This window comes from Arvicola amphibius, chromosome 14, assembly GCF_903992535.2.
Source record: "Arvicola amphibius chromosome 14, mArvAmp1.2, whole genome shotgun sequence".
In the NCBI taxonomy this organism is placed as follows: Eukaryota; Metazoa; Chordata; class Mammalia; order Rodentia; family Cricetidae; genus Arvicola; species Arvicola amphibius.
Genome location: NC_052060.1, coordinates 18,079,906 through 18,106,081, shown reverse-complemented (window position 1 = coordinate 18,106,081; position 26,176 = coordinate 18,079,906). Strand labels below are relative to the sequence as shown.

General features: G+C 38.2%; 1 protein-coding gene across 1 annotated transcript; it reads left to right on the top strand.

Moving 5' to 3' along the window:
- Positions 1-229: 229 nt before the first annotated feature.
- Positions 230-26,176, top strand: Cd53 (CD53 molecule). Its single transcript, XM_038311466.1, has 8 exons — positions 230-389; positions 13,057-13,135; positions 16,174-16,362; positions 18,488-18,562; positions 19,083-19,178; positions 22,718-22,798; positions 24,322-24,405; positions 25,244-26,176. The coding sequence occupies exons 2-8, from the start codon at positions 13,073-13,075 to the stop codon at positions 25,313-25,315; spliced, it is 660 nt and encodes a 219-aa protein (XP_038167394.1). The 5' UTR covers positions 230-389; positions 13,057-13,072; the 3' UTR covers positions 25,316-26,176.

Sequence of the window (26,176 nt, the reverse complement as noted above, 5' to 3'; positions counted from 1 at the left end):
GTAATTCCTAGGTGCCATTTCAATCCAGAAGTCCCTGTTCTCTAGACAGGAACTATCACCCAAAGCTCTGTAGAGTTCCCCAGGACTCAGATTGGTGTGCTAGGTCTTTGGTTCCCAGAAATCATCTTAGAGTTGTCTGTGGGTGGGAGTCTCTGAAAACCCACTGGGGAACAGTTGACTATCTGAGCCTAGGAGAGAACACGCAGTCTCACTTCCTCACCCTTCTCGCTTGGGTTTCCTGTCCTCACAGCACGACCATATTTTTTTCTCTCTTCACTTCTCCTTTTACACAAATAGACCCAGACTTCTGTGTTACCAGCCGGTGCTGGCCACCTTAAAGATAATCAACAAATTCTACCTGAAGTGCTGAGGGATACTGCCTACAAAAGGTAAGACTTACGGCTTTTAACGTCCTCCCAACCAGCTCATGTGGGGCACATCACATTAAGAGTCCCCATTAATCTCTGCAGCAACTTTAAAATTTCTGATTTCACCGTTAGTTAGATCAGCAGTTCCTTCAGGCAACCAGGCTAGAAATACTTGGATTGACTTTGTTATCTGATATCTCTTTGGGCCTGAGCATCCTTGAGCCTACATTTCTATAGCGCTGAATTGCTTACTTTGTATGGTGGTTTCTGATGGCTGAAGTTTTCTGTGTGAGGGGAGAAATGGGGGAGATCTTCTCTGTTGCTGGTGCTTTAAAAAACTTGAGTTTTGACTTTAAACTGGGGAGAGAGGTAATAGCTGAAGTGATTTAGAACAGTAGCCACAAGACGTATTGTCTTCATCTGAAAACATTTTATAAGGGAAGTTAGTGCTCTGACGGTTGCGTTTTGGTATAAAATAGGTAAAAAGAAACCTGCGACACAGTGGGGTTCCCTGTAACTCTGCTTAGTGATTTTATTCCAAGATAGCCTCGGGGATGTTTAGTTTGGGGGCTTTCAAAAAGCAATGCAAGTATTGGAACCTAAGGGCTTCTTTCTCCATACACTAATCCTTGATATATGAAGCATGGACATTAACAACTTCATAAAAAGTGCTCAGCTGAGAGAAAACACAGCATTCGATACAGCAGTAGTTTCCAGCTACTAATTTACTAACTAATTTACTAACTAACTACCCAAACTAATTTTAGGCTGCAGGTATTCAGCAGAGTGATAGTCAAGCTTTGGTCCTGATTTTCTGAGACTAACATGGTCATCCCTTGTCAATACAAAATGTCTGTGTCAGGTCCTTCTTGGTTCAGGAACTATGAGAGCTCTTTTGATTTATAATCTAAAGGAGAGAGAAGAAAGTCCCCTGTGACCTCATTTACTCACCTCAAAATCAGGGGAGAAGATGGGGAGAAAGCCACAGCTTACCATAGTTTCCCTGAGAGGCTACTAAACCTTATAATTAGAAATAACGATCAGTTTTTAGTAAACTAAGTTAAGAATCAGGGCTTAGGCATCCCTTGTAGTCTGACAGTGCTTTGGCAGGTACTGCGGATAAGGAGGACAAATGAGGAAGAAGGGAGAATTTGTCCAAAAATAATTCTGCCCTGAAGGGACTCTTCAGTCAATCACATATATTGGCGGACCGAACCAAAGAATGGTGTCTGTTGGGCAGCAAAGTTTTGGTTTCTCAATCTTAAAACGGAATCTTCACTGTTTCGAAACTTGTTGATTAGGAGCAGATGTTGAACCGAAATGTGGTTTCCTGTGTGGGTCAGTTAAGATTATTTCTCTTTTAACACAACGTTCTCTTACCTGTATGTACAGGAAGTGATCCCAAGTCCCGGCCATCACAACTACCTTAGTATCACTCAAAGCTTTGTTTGTTAACATGAGACAGAGCTGAAAAGGAAAAACCCCATTGTTTTCTTAGCTTCGTATGCCCTCTGGTTAGCCTCTGACTGGCCGGAAGCCCTCAAGCTACAGCTTTCCTTTCCCATCTCCTACCACCCTACAATGCTCCAATGGCCAGGCATTGTGTTCAGGTGCTGAACACACAAAGATAACTGATGTGATTGTCAATCACAAAGAGACTACCATGGGGGGCAGACATAGGGGTACAGAGAACACAATACAATGTGCTCTTTTCTATAAAAAGTTGAGAGAATGTACACAAAATGCAGGTGTTTGAGAGTCTGCCAAAGACTCCTTGAGAGAAAACACTCTTATGAATTTATTATCCAGACTGGGTCTAGTAACATTACAGCTACAGAACACTGAATATGCACTCAGAGAAGCATTACTCCCCCACTCCTTGCCACAGGCATGATAGAAATGAAATTAAGCAAGAGAAAATAGTCACATGATCACAGGAAGCACCAAGCCCTTTCTCCTACTTGGCAATTGAAAGTAGATGGCAAGTTTACTGAACAGACAAGTCCCGGGTCTATTTCAGGGCAGAGCTATGCCTGACATTTAGACACAACAGTTTTGATAGAATATGTCTTTGAATTGGGAAAGAGAGGCAGATTTCTTCCTCTTTAACCTTATTGTTTCCCTTGATCAGAAGGAAAAGTAGAGGTTATTTGGGGGGGGGGGGTGAAGTTGTAGTCATTCGTTTTTTCTTAAGTTTCCTTCCAACAATTAGTGTGTTGATTTAGCTATAGTGGCTTGTGTTCATCTTGGCTTCTTCATATATTGGCTTGTGTTCATAGTCAGCCTATAATACTTCCTTATACCTCAACAAGCATCCACTATGTAGGTCCCTCTGTGCACTAGGCACCTGTCCTTGGGATGTTATCAGTAATAGCTACACTTAGGTGTAGATGTTGAAGCACAAAGAATGCATAGAAACCAGACACCTGTCTAGATCTGGTCTCTAAGGTTGCGGATGCTGGGCAAGCGGGTGGTTGGGTATTTGGATTGTGAAGACTGTCTGAACAAAGGTTTTCGAAAAGAGAAAATATGTACTTGCAAAGCCAGTAAGTAAGAGCTCACAATATAAGCCATGAGTTACTATGTTGGGTTATAGAGGCAAATCTTCTGTACTGATTATCCATTTTCGCCAAGTAGAAAAGAAATATGTTTTACTGCAAAGTTCTTCATGGTTTTAAGATATTAAAGAGGATATAACATCTACGGGGAGGACTGTGTGAGAGCTCTGGGTAACTGCTCCTAGCTTAAGTAATAGCCTCATTATAAACATCGCTAGCCCCGTTATGGCTAGTATCATCCTGCTGAGCTCCCGAGTGGGAGGAGACACCTCCCCCTATCATTTGGATCTACCTTTCCTCACTTCATTTTCCTTTTCTCTTCCTTAGTTTTCTTTTCATGAACTTTTTCTTATAAAACGCAAACAAAAAAACTTTTAAAGAAGTATTTCCAAGAAACAAAACAAGGGAAACAGTTATTAAAGCCTTTCTGGCCCTTAAGGTATTTCACAGCTGAGAGCTCTCAGGAGCTCAGGGCCACTCTGGCAATGACTCAGGAGCTCAGGGCCACTCTGGCAATGACTCAGTCTTTCACGCAGCACTCCCTGAACCTCCAGCACGGAAACATTCAGGAAATTCTATCATATTGAATCCTTAGAACAACTCTGAAGGCAATATTAAATCCCTATTGAAAGATGAGGAAACTTGAAGTTTGACAGCTTAAGGAAATTGTCCAAGGCTATAATTATAAGCGGCAGTGCTGGAACTTAAACTAAGCTTGTTTCTAAAGTTTTGTTTATCAAACAATGATCTTTACGCTTTGAACTCAATGAGTCATCTTCACCAAGTTACACTGCTCACCCTGGTTTGCCAAGCCCGGGAGCAACTGCAGGTCAGTGATAACTTGCAATCTGTCTCCACTTGATCCTACCTGCAGAGCAGCAAGTCCACCAAAGCTCTGTGCTTTGCTGAAGCTGCCATTAGGCTGACATGCAGGCCCATGTGCTAATATATCTGTGGAGCATATCAATAACAGATAGGCTCTTCCATCAAGGTCTGCCTGTCTTGAGTTGACCCAAGCTGAGCTGTCTATAAATAGACCTAACCAGACTAAATAGACCTCGATGTAATGACACAGTATTATGAATGAGGAATTTTCAGTATAAAAAATTGTGCAGTTTTGTAAGTATACTTTTCTCTTACAGATCCACATTAACGTTAACTTACAACAAGTTTACTAAAAGGTGCACATAAAAGCCATTCACTTTTGATTTTAAATTATTTCTATTACCTTCTGAGATTATAATTACATCAAACCCCTTCTGTTTCCTCCCCATATGCCCTCCTGTATACCCCTCACAGTTCTTTTTCAAATTCACAGACTCTTTTGTCATTAATTATTCTCTCTCTCTCTCTCTCTCTCTCTCTCTCTCTCTCTCTCTCTCTCTCACACACACACACACACACACACACACATTGATACATACATAATTACACCTGCTCAGTCCATATATTATTACTTACATGTATGCTTTTGTGACTGACCATTTGGTATTAGATAAGTATTGATGGACTCTTCCCTGGATAAGATTTTTTTTCTCCTATTCTCAGAATCCTTTAGTTGCCTGTGATTCTTTGTCTAGGTTTGGGCCCTGTGGGCTTTTCCCCAATCCACATTAGAGTGCTACTGTTGTCCTTGTTTTACTCATGTTTAGGCAGTCACATGGGTGAGACTTTATGTGTGTATCTTCCAACATTCCTGAGAGATAAAAAAAAACCTTTCTGATCTTCTTGCTCTTGCAGCCTTTCTGCCACCTTCTCTGCAACGATCCCATATGAATGTTGTTCCATAGATTCATTGATACTGGGCTCCGATTTTGGTGGGTGGTGGCTTTCTTAATGGCTTTTGTCTGTTGAAAACAGAAGTTGAACTGATGTGGACTGAGGACTGATGTACACTTATCTGTGGGCATAAGGATAATCATTTAGAATGTAGTTAGTGATTATGCTGGCTTAGTAAAGTGGCAGCTGTAGGTTATCCCCCAGGATCCACACCTTCACGAGCCCTGGGTAGTTAGCTAGGTTTCTGGTATTTCCTTCTTGTTGAGTGAGTCTTAAGGACCATTAGACCCCTGTTTGTTACGCCCAAGTAATGCCATGACTGCATCCTGTGGGTTACTGTGCCGTGCTGGTTCTTGTGGTCCATTGGCATCATGTCTGTGTAGTAGTGTTGGTTGGCACTTAAATTGTTATTTAGTTTCAAAAATTCTGACCATGGAATTTTTGCATTCCTTACTGCCTTGCTTTTGGTTTTGTTTGAGAATCACTGGGGTTTTTTGTTTGTTTCTTTGTTTCTTTGTTTTTTGTTTGTTGAGCTGTCCTGGAACTGGTAGACCAGGCTGGCCTTAAATTTACAGAGATCCTCCTGCCTCTGTCTCCTAAGTGCTGGGATTAAAGGTATGTGCCACCACAGCCTGGTGAGAATAACTTGTTAATATCTCATAAATTGTCTATGTAGAAAAAAGCAAAGCTACTTGCTGTAGCTACATATTGCCCTCTGCAACTGAATTTTGTAAAGACAGAGCTCAAAAACTGTTAGAGTTTTTTTGAAGTTTCTGTCTAACCACAGCCACCTCTAAACTTGATCTCACTTAAGGCAAGAGTAGATGGTGCTGAATTACAGATGAGAGAGAGAGAGAGAGAGAGAGAGAGAGAGAGAGAGAGAGAGAGAGAGAGAGAGAGAGAGATCGATCAAACTAGGAACCTACAAGATAGCTCACAAGTCCAAGCTCTTTGCTTGGAGTAATTAAATGGTATTTAGCTCTGATTCCTGCACTGGGTCCTGGGATCTGGCCTCAGATCATTGTGGTTTAGTCTTGAAGGTTTCCTGGAAATTGACGTCAGGAGCTTTCTTCATAAAAAAGAAACCCATGAAAACACTGTGAGTCAAGGGGTGGAAGTGACAGCTTTTAACTGTTAGGTTGGTGTCAGTTCTGCTGAATGTTACAAGAGTGGGAGTCTTAGAAACTGGCCAGTAATGGTATAGGGAGGATAGGAGAAATTTGCCTGGGCTTAAAAGAAAATAGGGCCATTTTTGCAAAGGAAGTGGCCATATTCATCAACTGGGCAGATTTTATCCTTCAATTTGACAAGAATCCGAGTAAGCAGAAAACCAGAAAGGGAAGAAACGGATACCTTTTTGCTTTCTGTAAAGGAAAGAGTCAATGATGACACACACAGGCTTGAGGGTATCTTGGTCATTGATGGAAAATGGGTGTATATATATATTTGAAAAAGTTGTAATAGGACTCAAGGATGCTGGGACTTATGTGACTCCCTGATAGTTGATGAAGAACTTATTTTCCTTTGTTTAAAGCATCATTTATTAACAACAACAACAACAGCATGGATGGGCTCACTGTGAGCCTTGTCAGTTTGGTTGCTCACCTTCCTGGATTCAGGGGGAGCTGGGAGGACCTTGGACTTAACATAGTGAAGGGAACCCTGATGGCTCTTTGGCTTGGAGAGGGGCGGAGTGGGGGTATGGGTGGAAGGGAGGGGAGGGAAGGGGGAGGAGGAGGGGAGGAGATGGAAATTTTTAATAAAAAAATGAGAAAAACAACAACAACAACAACAAAAATCTCAAGGCGCCTGACTCTGTAGTATCTTGTTTATTCTACTATATTAGAATATGGAGTTACTAAATGAGGTAAAACTATTTGTTTAACAATCTTATTAATTTTTGGTGTCATTATCTGCTGTGCTAGGTGCTAGTAATTCAAAGGTGAATGGGGTATGCCTACTTTGAAAGTTTTCCTCCTAATGAAGGAAGAGATGCTTGTAATATGGATTTTGATATAAGGAAAGAGATTCAGAGATAGTGCAGGCACTCCTTCTAGGAGTGAGGACTAGCTATAAAAATTAGACATCATAGAAGATCTCATGGAAAAATGATATAACCGAGTGAAAAAACGGTTAGTAACTGATCAGAATAAATGTTGAGGACAGAAAGGAACATATTTTAGCAAAGAACATGAGCAAAAGAGAGGAAAGAGGTTTTAGATTTTCATGCAATCTCTTGTCTGATTTCCGTTTCTACATTTTTTTTTCATTTTTTAAATGTTATATACCTGGAATCATGCATTATGCACTTTTATATCTATCTTTTGTTACTCACCATAGTTATTCTTTTACATTTTAATTGGCTTTTTGAAAGTTTCACACATCATTTTTATTATATTCACTACCTCTCCCACCTCTTCACTGATTTACCCACAGTTTCTATCCTTTTACATCCTTTCATAAAAAATATTCAAGACCAGCTTGTGCTTCAATGGGAGATATGAGGTCTCCCATCGGAGAGTGGTTGACTTAGCAGGGCCTATACTCTACTCATAGCCCCTAAAATTTGCCAATATTGTCACTGCTTGGGGTAGAATAGTGTGCCCATCTCCCCTCTCTATGTTGAGATTTGGTCTGGACTAGGCTTGCTTAGGGTTTGTGCATCCCGTCCAAAGCAATGTGGGTTCAAATGTGCAATGGCCCTGCTGTGTCTAGAAAATAATGTTTTCTTGTAGTCATCCTCCACTTCAGGCTCTTACTTCATCATGCCTCCTCTTCTGAGATGATCCTTGAGCCCTGGCAGGGAGGTGGTTCCGTCTTTAGATCAGAACATTCATCAATTTCGTATTCTTTGTACCTTGGCAAGTTGTGGGTCACTGTGTTAATTATTGTCTACTTAAAACAGCCATTTCTCAGATTCAGTTTGACTGAATTTATGGTCATAATTAGGAGTCAGTTTAATACTGTGTGTTTTTATTAAAATAATAGTAGATTCCTTCCTACTGTTTCTGAACTGTCTAGACTTCTTAACTTCTAACTTCTTAGCCTGGTGATGGTGGATGGATCCTGTTTTAATATTCATTCTTTTAGTATGTGCCATTTTATTGGGGAATTGAGGCTACTGATACTGAGAGATATCAATGACCAATGATTTTTGATTCCTGTTATTTTGCTGTTTGTAGTGCTGGTGGAGGTGTGTGTGTGTGTGTGTGCGCGCGCGCGCGCGCGCGTGCGCGCGCGCACATGCACATGAGTTTGCTTCCCTTCGTTTGATTTTGCTGTGTTTTCATGTTTCATGCTGTGTTTTCACTGATGTAGTTAACCTCCTTAGGCTTAAGTTTTCCTTCTAGCACCTTCTGTAAGGCTAGATTTGTAGATAAATGTTGTTTAAATTTTACTATATCATGGAATATCTTATTTTCTCCATCTGTGCTAAGAATAGTAATCTAGGTTAGCATCTGTAGTCTCTTAGAGTCTAAACACCTTTGTTTAGCCACTTTCGACTTTTAGAGTCTCCATTGAGAAGTCAAGTGTAATCCTATTAGGTCTGCCTTTATATGTTATTTGATCTTTTTCTCTTGCAGTTTTTAATATTCTTTCTTTGTTCTGTATGTTTAGTGTTTTGATAGTATGTGGCAAGGAGACGTTCTTTTCTGGTTCAATCTATCTGGTGTTCTGTATGCTTCTTGTATCTTTATAGGCATCTCCCTTAGGTTAAAAAATTTTTCTCCTATGATTTTGTTGAAAATATTTTCTGAGCCTTTGAGTTGGGTTTCTCCCCCTTCCTCTATACCTATTATTCTTGGGTTTGGTCTTTTCTTAGTGTTCCAGATTTCTTGGGTGTTTGGTGTCAGGTGTCTTTTTAGATTTCGTATTTTGATAGGTGAATCCGTTTCTTCTATTGTATCTTCAGTGTCTAAGATTCTCTCTTCCATCTGTTGTATTTTGTTGATGAAGCTTGTCTCTGTAGTTTTTGTTCAAATTCCAAAATTTTCTTGTTTCCAGAATTCCCTCAGTTTGAGTTTTCTTTATTGATTCTATTTCTAATTTTAGGTCTTTAACAGTTTTATTCACTTCCTTCTACTGTTTGTATTTTATTGTATTTTTTTAATTAACAACTCTTCGATTTATTCAAAGCAATTCAATTTCAAAACTTAAGTTACAGCAGTCAGAAAAAAAGTCAGAACACACAATCAGTTTGCCTGTCCTTGTGTTTAACACTGCGGTGGATTTATTCAAAATACGGTTGCACAAAAGCAGTATTTTTAGTCTCTAAGGACTTAACATACTGTATACACAGGCAGAACAGAGCATTAAAACCAAACTCAGAACTACAGAACAGAGAGCCCACCCTTGCTCATTTGCATGAAAACACCACCCACAAAGCTAAATAAGTCTTAATAGTTATTTGGAGGCTCTAGTCATTGTTTAAACCCAAGAACTCTAATTCTGATTGCACAATAGATGATTGATTAAAAAAAAGTCAATATATAGATTTCCTTTCTTTAAGAGATTTCTTTATCTTCTCCTTAAGGAACTTTATCATATTCATAAAAGCTGTTTTGCAGTCTTTCTTTTTCTTGTGTTTAAGTTATGTTGAAATATTTAAGTCTTGCTGTGTTTGCATAGCTGGGCTCTAGTAGAGGCATTGATTGTGTTTTTATCCTGGCATCTAGGCATCTGAGTTGGGAATGAGTATAGGTTTAGGTGCTGATTTCTGGATTTGTCTTTGTTGGGTAGATACTTTGTTCCTTGGCTTCTATTTCCTCTCTGGTTATGTATTGCCTGTTCTCATGGCCTGTTCAGCTGGTGTATTTATAGTGAATACCTACTGGTGTTTGAGGCTACAATACTGGGATGAGTTGAGGAAAGGAAGGTTGAGGGAGAAAGTTTTGTGATCTGTTGGAAATGGGGTCCGAGAAGAAAGGGTCAGGTTTCCAGTTATAGAGCTGGCGATGAGGCTAAGGGATTGGAACTCAGGAGCAGTAGGAGAGATGTGGGTCTGCCTTCAGTCTACTTGTTGCCCCAAAAGGAGCAACCTTTTGGTCAGTAGGGGATAACTTGAATTGGGGTCTGAGACAAAGCAACAAGAGGAAAGAGGAAGGTTAGAAGGGAAAGGAAGGTTTACCTATTGTAAATAGGGCAGCAATGAATAGCCAACTCATTGGCTTATGCCCCCAAACCTGCTATCCCACTCCAAAAATACTTGTAATTATTTTTTGTAACAAGCTTTAATCATGTACCCTGGGTTGGCCTGGAACACGGCTCAATCCTCCCACCTCTGTCCTTGAGGGTTAACTTTGCAAGCAAGTGTTGAGATTATAGCATGTGCCACCTTTGTCCCTCATCCAACCCCTTCCTCCTGTATTTACTTTTCTTCTCCATCCCCTACTGAACCCTCAGTTTATAATTATTTATTTAAAATATTATTTCTATGTATTCTCTGGGAGTTTTGTAGACGTATATAATGTATTTTGGCCATATGTACTTACACTGTCTCTCTCTAACCATCCCCAAACACTACAAAACATTTTCCTCCCAACTTTGTGTTCTCATTTTTTTATAAACCTGAGTTTAGTCAATGCTGCCCATGGGTTCCCTGGTGTGGGGCATCTACTAGATCATTGGCAACTGGCCATACTTCCAAAAACCTCTGACTTTCTATTTCCCCGCATTCAGCAAGTGCCAGCAGCTCCTGAACCTTGTGAGCTGTCCTAAATTCATGCTGCAATTTTATGTAGGGCACCAATGCATGTAGGGCACCAGTGCATGTAGGGCACCAATGCATGTAACCACAGTGGCTGTGAGCTAATGATACTCTACATCCAATACAAAAATTTTCAATTTTTAACCTTTCCAGACTCAATGTTATTGTTATTACAAGCTTCTTTTTTACATATATTTTAACCTCACATGATACTGTGTTTCACAGTCTAGTGTTTATTAAAGATATTTAAATAATGTGAAGTTTACTTTTCATTATTGTGACAAAAATCTTTAGGAAATCAACTAAAAAGAGGAAAACTTGTCCCATTTGTTTGGCTGTGTGCTGAGGGTCAAACACTGTGGTGAGAGCACAGAGCAGAGCAAAAGTGTTCTTGTCACATGGTTGAGAAAGAAAGAGGGACATGAAGAAAGAAGAGAGACAGTGGTAGATAGAAGGAGAGATATAGAAAGACACACCCTGCAATGGCATGCCCCAGTAGCCTAAATCTTTCAAACAGGCTGCAGTTCCTAAAGAATTTATCACCTTTTGATAACATGAGAATTTATTACTTTTTCATAGCATTATCAGCTGGGGACCAAGTCTTCATTTAACACATGATTCTTTAGGGGTCATTTAAGATTCAAATCACAACTAACAAGAACACGTGGTCTACTTATCTGTGCAGTAACGTTGGTCTTGTCTATGGTCTAACAATTCACCTAGAGGATTTTCCTGAATGCTTTTTATAGTGTGGATCTACCGAGAAGAAATTCCCTTAGCTTTTGTACGTGTTATAGTTATGTCTTTTTAATATCATGAACAAATCTCATATGTATATTATATTCTTTGCTTTTTCTTAGTTTTTCCAATTTTTTTTTTACTGATTATAAAATCCTGAGGTGATTTTTCTGGGGTGCATCTTAGTATTTTAAATGCATTACTTTAGTCTTTCCTGGACTGACTGTTATCTTATAAATCTTATCTTCATATTAACTATTTTGTGCCAAACATATCTTGTTTCTTTTGGCTATTTTAAGATTTTTGCTTATAACATTGATTGTGTACTTCATTTAAATTTCACTATAGAGTATAAATTTCTTATTTTTAGATTTCATTGATCTTCTTTGTCATGTGAGTAAATTATTTTAATATTCTTCAGAATTTATTAAAGGTATTAATTCTTCAAGTATTTTTCCTCTCCTTACTTGGGTACTTCCATTACATACAAATTATGATACTCAATATTACTTTATTTAGAGGTGCTCTATCATTTAAATTTCTATTATATGTCCTTTTATGATTTTTTACTACCTTAAAGTTCACTAATTTCTCCTTATATAATATCTACCAATAATATGTCCCAGTGTATTTTTATCTCAAGCATTTCAGCTTTAGCTTTAACAGGTTAATTTGCATATATGTAGCAAGTATTATATTATGTAGCCTAGGATGACCTCAAATTTGTAATCCTCCTGTCTAAGGTTCCCCAGCACTGGGATTACAGGCATTTGCCATCATATTCGTGTTTGAAATGAGAGATTACCCTGGTTTATCTAGATGGGCATTGTCTAGACATAATTTTCTCTCTGTCCCTTCCCTCCCCTCTTTCTTCCTCCCCATTTTCTCTATCTCTTCCACTTTTTCACTGTCCATCCCATTTCTCTCCCTCTTCACTCTGTGTGTGACAGAACTGTATACCATGTGTACTTCTCTGGTGCCTACACACACATATATGCATCTACCTACCATGTAATACATCATATATATCCACACAGTGGTATCCTTGCTGAAACAAATGATAGCCTCACTTAAAAGACTGTGCTCATATTGTGGACCCTTTTAATGTCTCATTATGTATTTGTGTGTTATTTCTGCTATAAGATCAACATCTATTGGAAGATGCATAATACTTAGCCATGGCCATATCTAGAACAGAAATTTCTTAGATAATTGTGAATAAGAGGACAGATGAGTCATATGTATATCACCTTCCACTTTCATCTGGAGAGGTTTATTGACCATTCAATAACAACTGATGAAAAAGAGGCCATGAATTTGAAGGAGAGTTGAGAGGGATATATGAGAGGTTCATAGGAAGGAAAGGGAGGGAAAGATATTGTAATTAAAAATATAATCACAAAATAAAAAAATGAACAAAAACAGCAAATTCAGTTAGTAATGAATCTCAAGACAGTTAAGGAAATGGCCGATCAAGTCCCTGGCTTTCTGCCTTGCACATTGATCAGCCAGTCTTGGCCTCAGAGGCTTTTTCTTGAGCAGTCAGACATTAGTCACTAATATCACACAGGACCAAAAGCACTGGCTTAGTCTGTGCCACTGAGACTCACCTTGCTGTTGGAATAGCTCTATCGTTGGGTCATGGGGCGTAGTGCAACACCAAACATTGCTTACTGAATTGGAGTAACGTTCAGTGTTCAAGATGATGCTTGTTCAACATGGACGTCAATTTTCAAAGTTTGAAAGCAAGATTTAGGGAAAATTTCCAAAGGAGAGATAAATAGCTCAATACAAGATGGTGGTGACAATCCTTTGACTCTAAACACTTGCATTTTGGAGTCTGTTGTGCTACTTTACAATGCCAAATCCTCTAAACTATTCCTTTCTCATTCTTTCTGCTTTTTAGGTCATACTCTCCCAGAATGGGCATGAGCAGCCTGAAACTGCTAAAATATGTCCTGTTCATCTTTAACTTGCTCTTTTGGGTAAGTGTCTCCTTTGAACATGTCTGAAATAACACCCCTCCATCCCAGTTAACCTGTCCTTCCTTTTCAGCTAAAGAATGTAGTCTAGAATGTGAACTGTGCACACCTCGAGACTGTACATATAAAGAAACAATAATTTCCTCCCCTCCTGCCATTTTGTCACACTATAAGCCTAAAAACTAAAAGGTGCCAGGTGGTGGTGGTGCACACCTTTAATCCCAGCACTTGGGAGGCAGAGGCAGGTGAATCTCTGTGAGTTCGAGGCCAGCCTGGTCTACAAGAGTTAGTTCCAGGACAGGCACCAAAGTTACATTGAAACCCTGTCTCAAAAAACAACCCCTCCCAACAACAAAAACAACAACAACAACAACAAGAACAACAACAACAACAACAATACAACTGAAAGGTATCAGTGCAGTCAATAATGGAGGTGCCAAATCTCCCTGGAGGCTTTGGGGTAATTTTGCAAATAGCTGGCATTTGTAAATGAGAAATGGGCTATAATTTGGGTGTTAAATTCTACACTCTCCTACTCCCTGACCACATGGAAGAATATTGACAGAAGGAGAAATAATATGGAAGTTCTGTTTTTTAGTTTTTTAAAAAGAACCTAAGTGATGAATTCTGCAGTATCTAGGCTAATTTTTATTCTCACCAATAATGTGAAAAGGTTCTTTTTTCTGTCATCCTGGTCAGCATTTGTTGTTGATAATTTTCTTTGATAGCTATTCTGACAGAATGAAATGGGGTCTCTATAAAGCTTTGATAGCTGAAGATATTGAATGTTTTTCAATATTTACATTTACACTTCATTCTTTTAAAACTGCTTATTTCCATTGTTCATTTGTCAATTGTACATTTTTTAATTCTTTTTTTTTCAAGTTTTGGTATTCCAGATAATCTAGCAATTTTACTACTCATTTTGTCTCCAAAAGAAAAAATAATCACCTTATTACAAAGATATTTGAACCCCATGCTTTTCACAGGATCATTCATAACAGCTAAATAGTTGATGCAGGTTAGACATCCATCAGCAGAGAGTAAAGAGTAGATGGTATATGTATATAGTAGAGATTTTCTTAGACATAAAGGAGGATGGAATTATGAAGAAAAATAAATGAAATTTGAGGTTATTCTGAGTGAAGTAAGTCAGCACCATATAGAAAAAGATTGCATCTTCTTTATATGTGAAAGTCAAGAAAAATAAAAGCATTTAACTAAAAGGGAACTATTAAGAGTGAGGAGGAGGAAAATGGAAAAGAAAAATCACATAAAGGTTGATAGAGTGGTGAATATGATCAAAGTACACTATATACTTGATGTACAGAAACAAAAAAATGAAATATTTTGTATAATTAATATGAATTAATAAAACTGTTAAGTTTGAGACACATATGTCCATGTTTGGTAATTTAATATGAAAAAAGAGATGTCCAAGGAGGTTTCATTGTATTGAATTCAACAGCTGCATTTCATACGTAAGATTAATCTGTACTCATGTATTTATGAGACTATTCTTATAAATTTGGTTACTCTAGTAGTCTGCCTATCAAGGTAACTTTCCTCAAACAGAGTATCTTCTTTATGTTGTCATACTCTCCAAAGAAAAGGCCATGAATGGACAACTGAGCAGACAAGAGATAGATCATCTGAAGAATATATGTGTGTGTGTGTCTCTCTCTCTATATATATATGTGTGTGTGTGTGTGTGTGTGTGTGTGTGTGTGTGTGTATACTTATATGTAGTAAAAGTATTAAGTCCCTCATAGGTATGACATTTCCTTGGCATCTGAATATGTGTAGTAAAAGATGCAAGTGTTACTTCATATGCAGAAGCTGTTATTTCCTTTCTATATGATAGTGGGAAAACTGAGTAAAGAGGCAAGTGTCGAGTGAGTCCAACCCCCCTCCCTTCAGATGATTCTGACCTCAAGGATATGAGAATAGAAATTAGGAGATACTTAAGAACCCCAGTAGCACATACACTGGGAGAAACAATTAATAAATGGTACCTCCTGAAAGTGACTGAGAAGCTTCTGCAAAGCAAAGGACATGGTCAACAAATCAATTTGGCAGCCTACTGAATGGGAAAAGATCTTTATCAACTCCACATCGGACAGGGGGTTGATCTCCAAAATATACAAAGAACTCAAGAAATTTGTCATCAAAAGAACAAATAATCCAATAAAAAATGGAGTACAGAGCTAAACAGAGAAGTCTCAACAGATGAATCTAAAATGGCTGAAAGACACTTAAGGAAATGCTCAACATCCTTAGCTATCAGAGAAATGTAAATCAAAAAATGCTGAGATTCCATTTTACACCTGTAAGCGTGGTCAAGATCAAAAACACTGATGACAGCTTATCCTGGAGAGGACATGGGGTAAATGGAACACTTCTGCGTTGCTGGTGGGAGTGCAAACTTGTATAGCTGCTTTAGATTTCAGTATGGTAATTTTTCAGAAAATTAGGTATACACCCAGCAATACCACTTTTGGGTATACCACAAGGACATGTGCTCAACTATGTTCATAGCAACATTATTTGTCATAGCCAGAACCTGGAAACAACCTCGATAAAAGAATGGATAAAGAAGATGTGGTACATTTACACAATAAAGTACTACACAGCAGAAAAAAATATAATGACATCTTGAAATTGGTGGGCAAATGGATGGATCTAGAAAACATCATGTTGAGTGAGGTAACCCAGTCCCAGAAAGACAAATATAATATGTACTCATTTATAAGTGACTTTTAGATATAAAGCAAAGAAAAACCAGCCTACAGTTCACAATCCCAGAGAACCTAGACAGCAAAGAGGACCTTAACAGAAACATACATGGATCTAATCTACATGGGAAGTAGAAAAAAGACAAGATCTCCTGAGTAAATAGGGAGTGTGGGGATCACAAGAGAGGGTAGAAGGGGAGGGGGAGGGGGAGGGAAGGAGTGGAGAAAAATATATAACTCAATAGAAACAATTAAAAAACAAAGAATTACATTTACCTTAGAATGCTATGGAATTCTTCCTTTCAGGTCTGTGGCTGCTGCATTTTGGGTTTTGGTATCTACCTCCTGGTCCAAAACACCTATGGAGTGCTCTTCCGTAACCTTCCCTTCCTGACACTCGGCAATGTACTCGTCATTGTGGGCTCCATTATCATGGTAGTTGCCTTCTTGGGCTGCATGGGCTCAATCAAGGAAAACAAGTGCCTGCTTATGTCGGTGAGTCCTTTCAGCAGCTGTGATATTCTTATGATTTTGTTTCCTTTCTGTTGATGTGATAAAAGAGAAATTTAGAAGTGAAAGGTATTTGTTTGATCTTATACATACAGGAAATATTGTCAATTATTGTAGAACAATAAAGCAGGAACTTAAAGCATTACATCTACAGTCAAGAGTGCAAATGGAGACTATGCTTTCTTTTCCCAGCCGCCCAGACCCAAATAATCACACATAAACTATATTAGTTCCAACATTATTTGGTCAATGGTGTGCATTCCTAGCTAATTCTTCATGTTAAATTAAGCCATATCTATTAATCTGTGTATTGCCACGAGGCTGTGGCTTACTAATAAGGTTCTGGCATCTTTTTCCTTCTGCAGCTAAATGGTGTCTCCTTTGACTCAACCTATTCTCTTTATCTCTGTTTAGATTTCTCTCCTGGCTTTGCTCTACTAAGCCATTGGCCAAAACGGCTTTATTCATTAACCAACAAAAGCAACACATATACAAAAGGACTTCCCACATCACAAGAGAAAATAGGGAACAGTGTATGAACCATTGATTGCCTGCTGTGTATTCTCCGGTAACTTTCCTTACACTTGCACAGTTCAGGGTCCAACCCATGAAATAATGCTACCAACAGTCAGGGTTGGTCCTCCCATTTCAATTAACAGTCATAATAGTCCCTCCCAGACATTCCCACAGATCAACCTAACCTAGACAATTTCTCAATTTATTGAGGAATTTCCAGTTGATTCTAGGTTGTCAATTTGATAATTAAAGTTAACCACCATAGCAGCTCTTATTAGCCAAGATATTATATACAAATATTAGTTTGTTTCTGACTGGGATCCCAAGGCTATGTAGAATAAGATATTACTGTTATCTCTGATAACCATGGTGCACTGTCAATAATGGCCCTTTTCCCTGTCATGTCTTTTCGCAGCGCAATGTCTGATTGAAATTAGTTATTATCTTTCTGCCTAAATCTTTATGTGATAATATACTTCAGGTTTTAACACATAGTAATTAACTGATGAAAAACAATGAGTAGGTTCTTCTGAACATAGTGACCCTCCCCAATGATGTAGAATTCTTCCTTAATTCATGCACAAAGTAGCCTTTATAGTAGGAGTTATACAGTTTAGGTAAGGACCTTGGACACTAGAAATAGAAGAGAGATTTGTAGCAGTTCCCTGTCAAATAAACAACCCGAGGAGTATTGTCAGGCTTAGATTTTACCTACTGGCATTGGAGTAAAAAAGATACATTTTTTTCTAGTGTACTAAGAAAAGAGGTTGATATGTTTGCATCCCAGTTATCCTGTAAGTCGTGTGGTCAATATTCTCTTGCAGATCAACACTTAAACTAGAGCCAAGATCAATAACAATAAAAATAATGATAACAAAAATAATAAGCATTATCAAACAGTTCTTAGCCAGACAGAAAATGATAGGAAATATCAGAGACAGGAAAAATGATTTAAGCAGTCAAAATAGTTGTTTAAGTTTTTTAAAAGGTGAAGAACAATTGTAATTGTCCAAGCTTTTGCATAAATGTCATGCAGGCATCATAATTCTAAATTTGGAGACAAAAATTTGACTTGGAACTATGATTAGGCTCCCTCTTCCTCTCTGTTCAGATTCCCTCCCAAGCTTCATCAGCATCCACCTTTTCTCTTGAGTTAGACTCAATCTGATATATGGGACCAGGACCCAAACTCATGCTTCAATGTCCTGGCTTTTTGTGCAACTGTTTTACTAGGCTGATGCTAAAACATTGACTCAGCAATGTTAGAATAAAGTTAGAGGGTAGCTAATCTGCCCTCTGGAGTCCAGCTGTAGGAAAAGAACACATACTGTTCATAAAACAAGAGAGGGCTTAGAAAGCCCTGGGGAGGCAGGAGCAGTTCCCATGCATGACTTTTTTTGCGTGCGGGGGGGGGCGTATGCACATGTGCGAGAGAGAGAGAGAGAGAGAGAGAGAGAGAGAGAGAGAGAGAGAGAGAGAGAGAGAGAGCATGAGAGCATATGCCCACACGTGTAGACCTGTTTTCTCCCACGGCAGAGAGAGGTAGGTCAGAAGTGGGCATCAATGTTCTGATCATGTCTCTGCTTTGTCACAGTTCTTTGTTCTGCTGATGATTATTCTCCTTGCTGAGGTGGCCTTAGCCATCCTGCTCTTTGTGTATGAGCAAAAGGTAAGTTACGAAGAGCATGGCTTCCTCTCTTATTACTAAGATGGGGAATACACGGTGGAGAAGTTAGTAAAACCAAATTAGTAGTAAATCATACAAATGAAGTAGGAGGATGAGGGTTAATCGTAGTTAAGGTGAGAAATAAAATGTCATGAAGATTGTATTTGAATGATGCCTTGAAAGATAACGAGAGAAAAGGAAACAAGCTTTTTTTCTTGTCTTCCTCCTGTCTACTTGTCTCTTGGAGTTGGTAGTCTTCTCAGTAAGGTTTGACCTTGGCTTTGGTTGTACCATCCTTCCTTTGTAACTATAGTTATGGAAGGATAAAAGTCCATTATGTATATCTTCCTACAAAGCCGTATAGCCTTCAGCTTGTTTTCTCATATAGCTGCCCTCATCTCACTTCCCTAGTTCTGGCCCCCTGGGCAAGGGTATATATTATTTGGTCCGCTAGACATCTCTTATTCCTTAAATCCGTCTTGTTTTTACTATGTCTTCTCTGATGAAATGTAATTTATCACAGCTGAGCAACTTAGTGGCTGAGGGTCTGAATGACAGCATTCAACATTATCACACAGACAACAGCACCATGGCAGCCTGGGACTTCATCCAGTCACATGTAAGTACATAAGGAATCCTGTTCAGATGAGTGAGACTCAATTCCAAGGATTGGTTTCCAGAAACCAGCATCTCTTTCCTAAGGTTTCAGACTCAAAGGTCGTCAGTTCTAAAGTCCAAAGTATCGTTTGTGGTCTCATAGGCAGAGAGCTATAGGGATTAATCCAACTCGTTCAAATTTTTCTGCATTCTATTTCATTCTTTATCTATTCACACAAGATCATTGCTTTATCCCTAACAGGATGAAAAGAAGACCCAAATAAATCATATTGGATTAGTTTATATATTTTGATTCTCTAGTCAACAAAATGATTACATTTTATAACCTAGCCCTCTAGTGTCACGTTCCTCATGCTTCTCCTTACCCACAAGCACATATCAACTTTCCATTCTTCCCTTAGAATGCTGACAGACAAATATGCACTAGCGAGCCTTGTACAGGCATGATATATGTCCAAAGAGTACCATCATCATATATTCTATCATGATGGATTACTATGGAATAGACGATAATAACATAGGAAGTTACAACACAAAAATAAATGGGAGGACTTGGAAAAAATACACCCTCTATATTTCAAACTCTTCATTTGTTTCATTTCAGATTAGAGGTTCCCTTTAATGTTCAGACACATAACAAAGTAAAAACAAAACAAAAAGAGTAAATCTTTTGATACATGTCACCAGCTTCATATCAACTTTGTCACTGACCCCTCATTCAATCCCCAAACATTTTGCTAGAAAATTCTAAAGAAAATGAAATACTGAACCTGACATCATCTCACCCAATATTACTAAAGGGTCTGGCTCAGTGAGCACTTATTGCTTTGCTAGAAGATCTTGGTTTTGTTATAGCACTGATCCAGTGACTCACAACCTCCTGGAATCCAATTCCAAAGGCTCTGAAGCCCTTTCCTGCTTCTACATGTTTCTTCATGGGTGTAGTGAACATACACATACATAATTAATAAATAAATCCTCAAATATAGTATATATTTATATGCAGACTACAGTCTTCATTCCAAATATTATTCTAATTTTCTCAAAAATTTTCAACTGATTTGAACAAATCAAGATCTAAGAAGGTCCAAATGGTGCATTTAAATGAAATGTCTCAAAATTTCTTTTACTCTATAACAGTGTTCTTTATAATATGTGTATGTGAACAAAAATTAGGTTATTTGTCCTATGGATTTTACCATTTCCTGTATCTGACTGGTTTATTCTCACAGGTATTTTGATGGCAGGAAATCTGTCTCCCTGAAGGATTGTGAATCTAGAGACTTGATGAAGTCTAACTCTCTCCTTCTTTTTCTCTTCTTTTAAAATATCATTTTTATTAATTGAGAATTTCATACAATATGTTCTGAACATATTTACCCCTCAACTCTTCCCAGATCTGCTCCCACTTCCCTACTCACTCAAGTTTGTATCCTCATTTTATTTATAAACCTACTGAGTTCAGTTAGTGATACCTATATACTTTTGAGTGAGCTTATCCCATAGGAGTGAAGTTCACCTACCAGACTTTATACCTTATATCCTTAAAAACTGCCTATTCTTTCAGAAGTAATCAGTTGCCAATAACTCTTCAGCTAGGGACGGAACTTCCTGGCCATTCTACCCTTTATGTTTGTTCTATTTTTGTGAATGCTGTTACAATTACTGTGAGTTCCTATGCGAAACTGCCCTGTTGTGACCAGGAAATACTGTTTCCTTATAGTGGATTAGTCTTCAATGCCTCTAGCTCTGTTGTGCCCAGAAAATGCTGTTCCCTTATAGTGGATTAGTCTCGACTGCCTCTAGCTCTTACAACTTTCTGCCCATTCTTCCACACATATCCCTCAATCCTGGGAGAAGATGGTGTAATATAAATGTCAGCTTAGGGCTGAGTACCCCATTTTCTAACATTGACCAATTGTGGGTCTCTGTGATAATTACCATCTACTAAAGAAAGGAACTTCCCTGATGATGGCTAAATGATACACTCATCTATGGTATAGTAATAAGTCATTAGAAACTGATTTGATATTTTGTTTATTTTAGCAAGGGCCTATAGCTTATCCAGTCACAGATTATTGGCCCTCGAAATGGTGTCAAGTATATGTCTCATCTTATGTAAGATGTCTTAAATCCAAGGAGAAAGTTATTGGTTACTCCCATGATATCTGGGTCACAATAGTCCCAGTAATAGTGTCTTGCTAGGCTGATCATTATTACAGCCCTCAGGGTCACAAGTCTGAAGATTTATGATCACTTTTCTCCTCTGGTAGCATATACAGAACCACCCAACACTATGAAATCTAGCCAGTAGGTATCAAACTTCCAAATCAACCCAGCTGTATCTCTCCATGCTCCATGACTCACATATGTTGTGGTTTTAGCAATAGGGTCTTGTACCAAGTTCTGGAGTGTAACTGGAGGTATTAGCAGTAGCTTGTAATATGTAAGGGACTATAGAACCCCAATGACCAGCAGCTCCAATAAAGGTTTATTTGTTAGTCTGAGGTCTATTAGGGGGATTATTGTTCAATTATAGATAACTTCATTTAAATTTGTTTATATTAAATTGTATATATGTATATATGGAAACATACTGCTGCAAAAGTTTCCATATGTCTTTTTTTCAGATCTCTTTTGTGTTAGTTACCCCTCCCCCCAGTATTCTATCCCTTACCCTACCCTCCTATTCCCCAACTCACTTAATTATTCCCATTCTATTTATCTCCTTTATATGACATAATTCTATCTAACTCCTCTTTCTTGAGAGCATCCACATACCCCTTTACTAGTTTCCTGGCATCTATCTATACTCCAATTTAAACAAATATTCTAAACATTCAAAGTTAGCATCCACATATAAGAGAAAAAACATGAAATTTATCTTTCTGAGTCTAGGCGATCATATTCAGGACAATTGTTTCCACCTCCGTCCATTTACCTGAAATTTTCTAAATTTCATTTTTCTTAATATATGAATAATATTTCATCGTATAAATGTACTACATTTTCAATATCCATTCATCAGTTGATGGACATTTAGGATGGCTACTGTGAATAGAATAGCAATAAAAGTGTATAAACAAGTTTCCCTTTAGTAGGACAACAGAGCCCTTTGGGTGTATGTCTAAGAGTGGTATAGCTGGATCATAAATTTCTCCTCTATATAAAACTACCATTCCTGTTTTCTCATCTAAGCAGGTATCTAAATATATCATTTTCAATAATCTCGGGAATCAATGTGATTAGCCTTAGTTCTGTGTTTTAAGGCCTCCTGGGAAGAAAGTACTCAATAGATAAATACATAACCAAAACATGCCCTTTGTATTCTATGAAGAGTTCTTCTATGAATAAAACGATATAATAGTCTTAGAACATTTAGTTCCAAAGAGGCTGCAGCAGTAGACCCATTCTGATTTTTTTCTTCTGGAGTCAGATTTGAAGGACAAGCATACCTTTATATATAAAGTTTAGGGTTTGTTGTTTGTGTTGGTTTTTGCTAATTTTCTAATCATCCTGTTTGGGGGACTTGTCTTTCAGCTGCATTGCTGTGGTGTAAATAGCTCAAGTGATTGGACTAGTGGTCCACCATCTTCGTGCCCAACAGGTGCAGATGTTCAGGTAATTTTGTTAGCAATTTTCCTGTTATTGGCTCTTTTGTTCAAACTTAATTACATCAGAAACTGTTCCAGAAAGGACCTAAACCTTCCACCTAGAAACCGGGGATTTGGAACAACAACAACAAAAAGAGCAGGGAAACAACACCCAGTAACTATAGAAGCCTCGAAAATCTAGGAGCAAGTTAATCCAGTTAAGAGACACAATGAAAAATCTTTTGTTATACTATTCTCTCTCTCTCTCTCTCTCTCTCTCTCTCTCTCTCCTCTCTCTCTCTCTCCTCTCTCTCTCTCTCTCTCTCTCTCTCTCTCTTTCTGTGTGTGTGGTAGTTTGTGTAAAACTGGTCCAGAGATGTTTCTAGACAATTATTCAACAAAAGATAGGTCTTCTCATGTTTAAAGTATAATTTACATGATTAGGATAAAATAGCTTGTTAAGTAACAGCTTGTCTTCTCTCTCTCTCTCCTTGGAGATGGCAGATCCATTCTCTTTGTGAGATGAGTTAAAAGCATGTGGAGGAATGAGAGTTTTGGGAAAAGAGTTTATAGAAACCACCTTTTGTAGTGATGAGGCAAGCAAGCCTGCTTTTCATCCCACCTGGCTCCCGCATGACTAGCTTTACACCCAAAATAACAACACACAAATTGTATTCATTTCAACACTGCCTGGCCCATTAGCTCGAGTCTATTACTGGCTAACTCTCACATCTTGATTAACCCATTTTTATTAATGTGTGTAGCACCACGAGGTGGTGGCTTACCGGAAAGATTCTAACCTATGTCCATCTTGGGCCGGAGCTTCATGGCGACTGACTCACTTCCCTTCTTCCCAGCATTCTGTTCTGTCTACTCCACTCACCTATGTTCTGACCTGTCAGGCCAAGCAGTTTCTGTATTAATTAACCAATGAAAGCAACACATAGAAAGATGACCCTCCTCCATCAACCTTTCCTCTTAATTTTTGGGCTCTCTTCATCTAGAAGAAAACAGAGTCATCTTCCAGTAAACCAAATCCCTAAGATCTTGTCTTGACCACATATTACCTTTTCTTGAGTTTGGAAATCTACAGAAATATTCAGGTTCAAGGAAAAAAAATCACAGGACAACCAGCAGTCAACAACTCTGGAATTTTATGAGGTTATGATGCTGGTTCCTGAAGCAAATATTGAGATATACCTTGATCCAAAGATCACAACACCTATAATCTCATATGTTATTTTTTAGATCAGCTCTGAGTGTCCAAAGAACATAAGGACATGTATTTTTGACTTACTTCTTGGGAGCTAGTTTAACTCTGTTAAGAGCTAAGTCTTCTGTGTTAAGTGCAAGTATACTGATAATATCAGTTGTAAGGTCTCTGACTTGATGTTCTCCATGTCTGTCTCTTTAAATATGAAAGGGAAATAAAACTGCAACATCTGATGTCAGTCTCTGTATTAAATAAGTGCAAACTGCCATCCCAGATAACCTTCCTGATAAAGTTGACATATTGGATGATACCATTCATGCCTATAATTTTTCCCCTAGGGTTGCTACAATAAAGCAAAACAGTGGTTTCACTCCAATTTCTTATATATTGGAATCATTACCATCTGTGTATGTGTGATACAGGTAAGAGCTTCATCCCGGGATCCCCACAAGGATTAAATGAACAGTCCTGGGGAAGAAAAATGAGGCAATAAATGTCATGTTATTCATGAGTTTCTCTATTTAAGGAGCAAATGATTATATTATCAACTCAACTTGAAACATACAGAAAAATGGTTATAAGAATATATATCAAATTAATGTGTCCCTTAGAGATACAAATGAGTCACAGTCAAATTAGGAGTGCTAAGCAGATTTCCACATTAGTTGCTCACTTAGCTGGTCTGGAAAAGATTATGATAAAATAGTTACTTTGAAAAAATGACCTTTTATGTTAAGAAGGGAGTAATGATGGAAATTATAATTATTTTCCCTTTCTGCTTGTACTTGGTTTGACAAGTGAATGGAAAATTTTGTTGTTCTGTTGTGTGATATTCATAAAACTATTTTCTGCCAAAGTATTGAGCATATTATACTTCATTTAAGACTTAGTTAAGTGCTAAGGATTAAATGATCTTGTCTCTGCTTGGAAGCAAAAGAAACCTAAGGCTTGGACAGAGCTGACTTATTTTTCTTATACTGTTCAATAAAGACAACTTGGCTATACACTAAGCGTCTGTGACTTCCTAAGAAGATAAAAATGTTTCCAAGACCCTCCACATTTCCATTATATTGCAATTTCTCCCATTTTCTTTCTATTGCTGTTCTTAATCTTAAAGAGAGAAATTCCTTAGAGTGGAGTGATGTTGGAGAGTGGTCACAGTATGATAGAAATCTTGCTTTTTCTGTGTTAACAATCCCAGTATCTGTGGGAGAAATGTTTTCTTTAGAAGACCTCACATTTTCTCAATTCTTTTCGCAGGTGCTGGGGATGTCCTTTGCTCTGACACTGAACTGCCAGATTGACAAAACCAGCCAGGCCTTAGGGCTCTGACTTGCAACTGCCCTGAGCTTAAAAGACTATTTCTCTCTGGAAATCCAAAACACCCATAGCACGAGGCCCTAAACAATCACCTGCTTGCCTGGTATTTTGTTTCCTCTTATCTCTCCCTTGAGTGGGTTCCTGCCTTGTATACCCAAGGAAGAGAATATTGGTCATGAACTTCCCATCTCAAGCAGAAGAAAATCATTACCACCTGATAGCAGTAACCATATCCCTTAAAGATGGGGGAGACATAACTGGGTGAATTTTTTGGACACGAGAGGCCAAGAGAACCTGTAGCTCTTGTGACCTGAGATCCAGGGATGGCTGCCGGTATGGATATAGCTCAGAATACTGACCTAACATATGTGAGCCCCTGAATTTAGCCCTGAGTACTACAAGACAGGCCCAAGTTTAAGTGTTAGATTCTTAACAATAGTCAAATCAGTCTCTAGCCTCTGAATCATACTATTTTCGCTCTGTAAGAGACATGCTGAAGGGAATTTTGGAGTCAGATTTACTGGATAATTGGCATACCCTGTTTCCTATTGAACATAGACTTTGAAAATAGGAATGTTACAGAGATCTCTCTTCAAAGGGAAATATTTCCATTTCTTTGTTAAAATATCTTATTGATTTCTGTTATATCCATCCATTCAGAAATGACTAATATTCCTATCCTATCTTCATTCAGTCTAAAAGCTTTTGAATTATATAGTCATAGAGAACAACCCAGAAGTACTAATATCTCCATGTGTTAGCTGGTAAGCATATTCATGTTTATATTGTTATTTCTCTACAAAATAAGTTTCTGTTAAGGTACTGCTTTAACACTTAAATAAACAAAACAGTTTATGATCACTATTAATCAAA

Coding starts and splice junctions, on each gene's coding strand:
- Cd53 (XM_038311466.1), top strand. CDS start 13,073: ATGGGCATGAGCAGCCTGAAACTGCTAAAATATGTCCTGTTCATCTTT. Junction 16,363..18,487: donor ACAAGTGCCTGCTTATGTCG/GTGAGTCCTTTC, acceptor GCTTTGTCACAG/TTCTTTGTTCTGCTGATGAT. Junction 22,799..24,321: donor CAACAGGTGCAGATGTTCAG/GTAATTTTGTTA, acceptor TTTTTCCCCTAG/GGTTGCTACAATAAAGCAAA.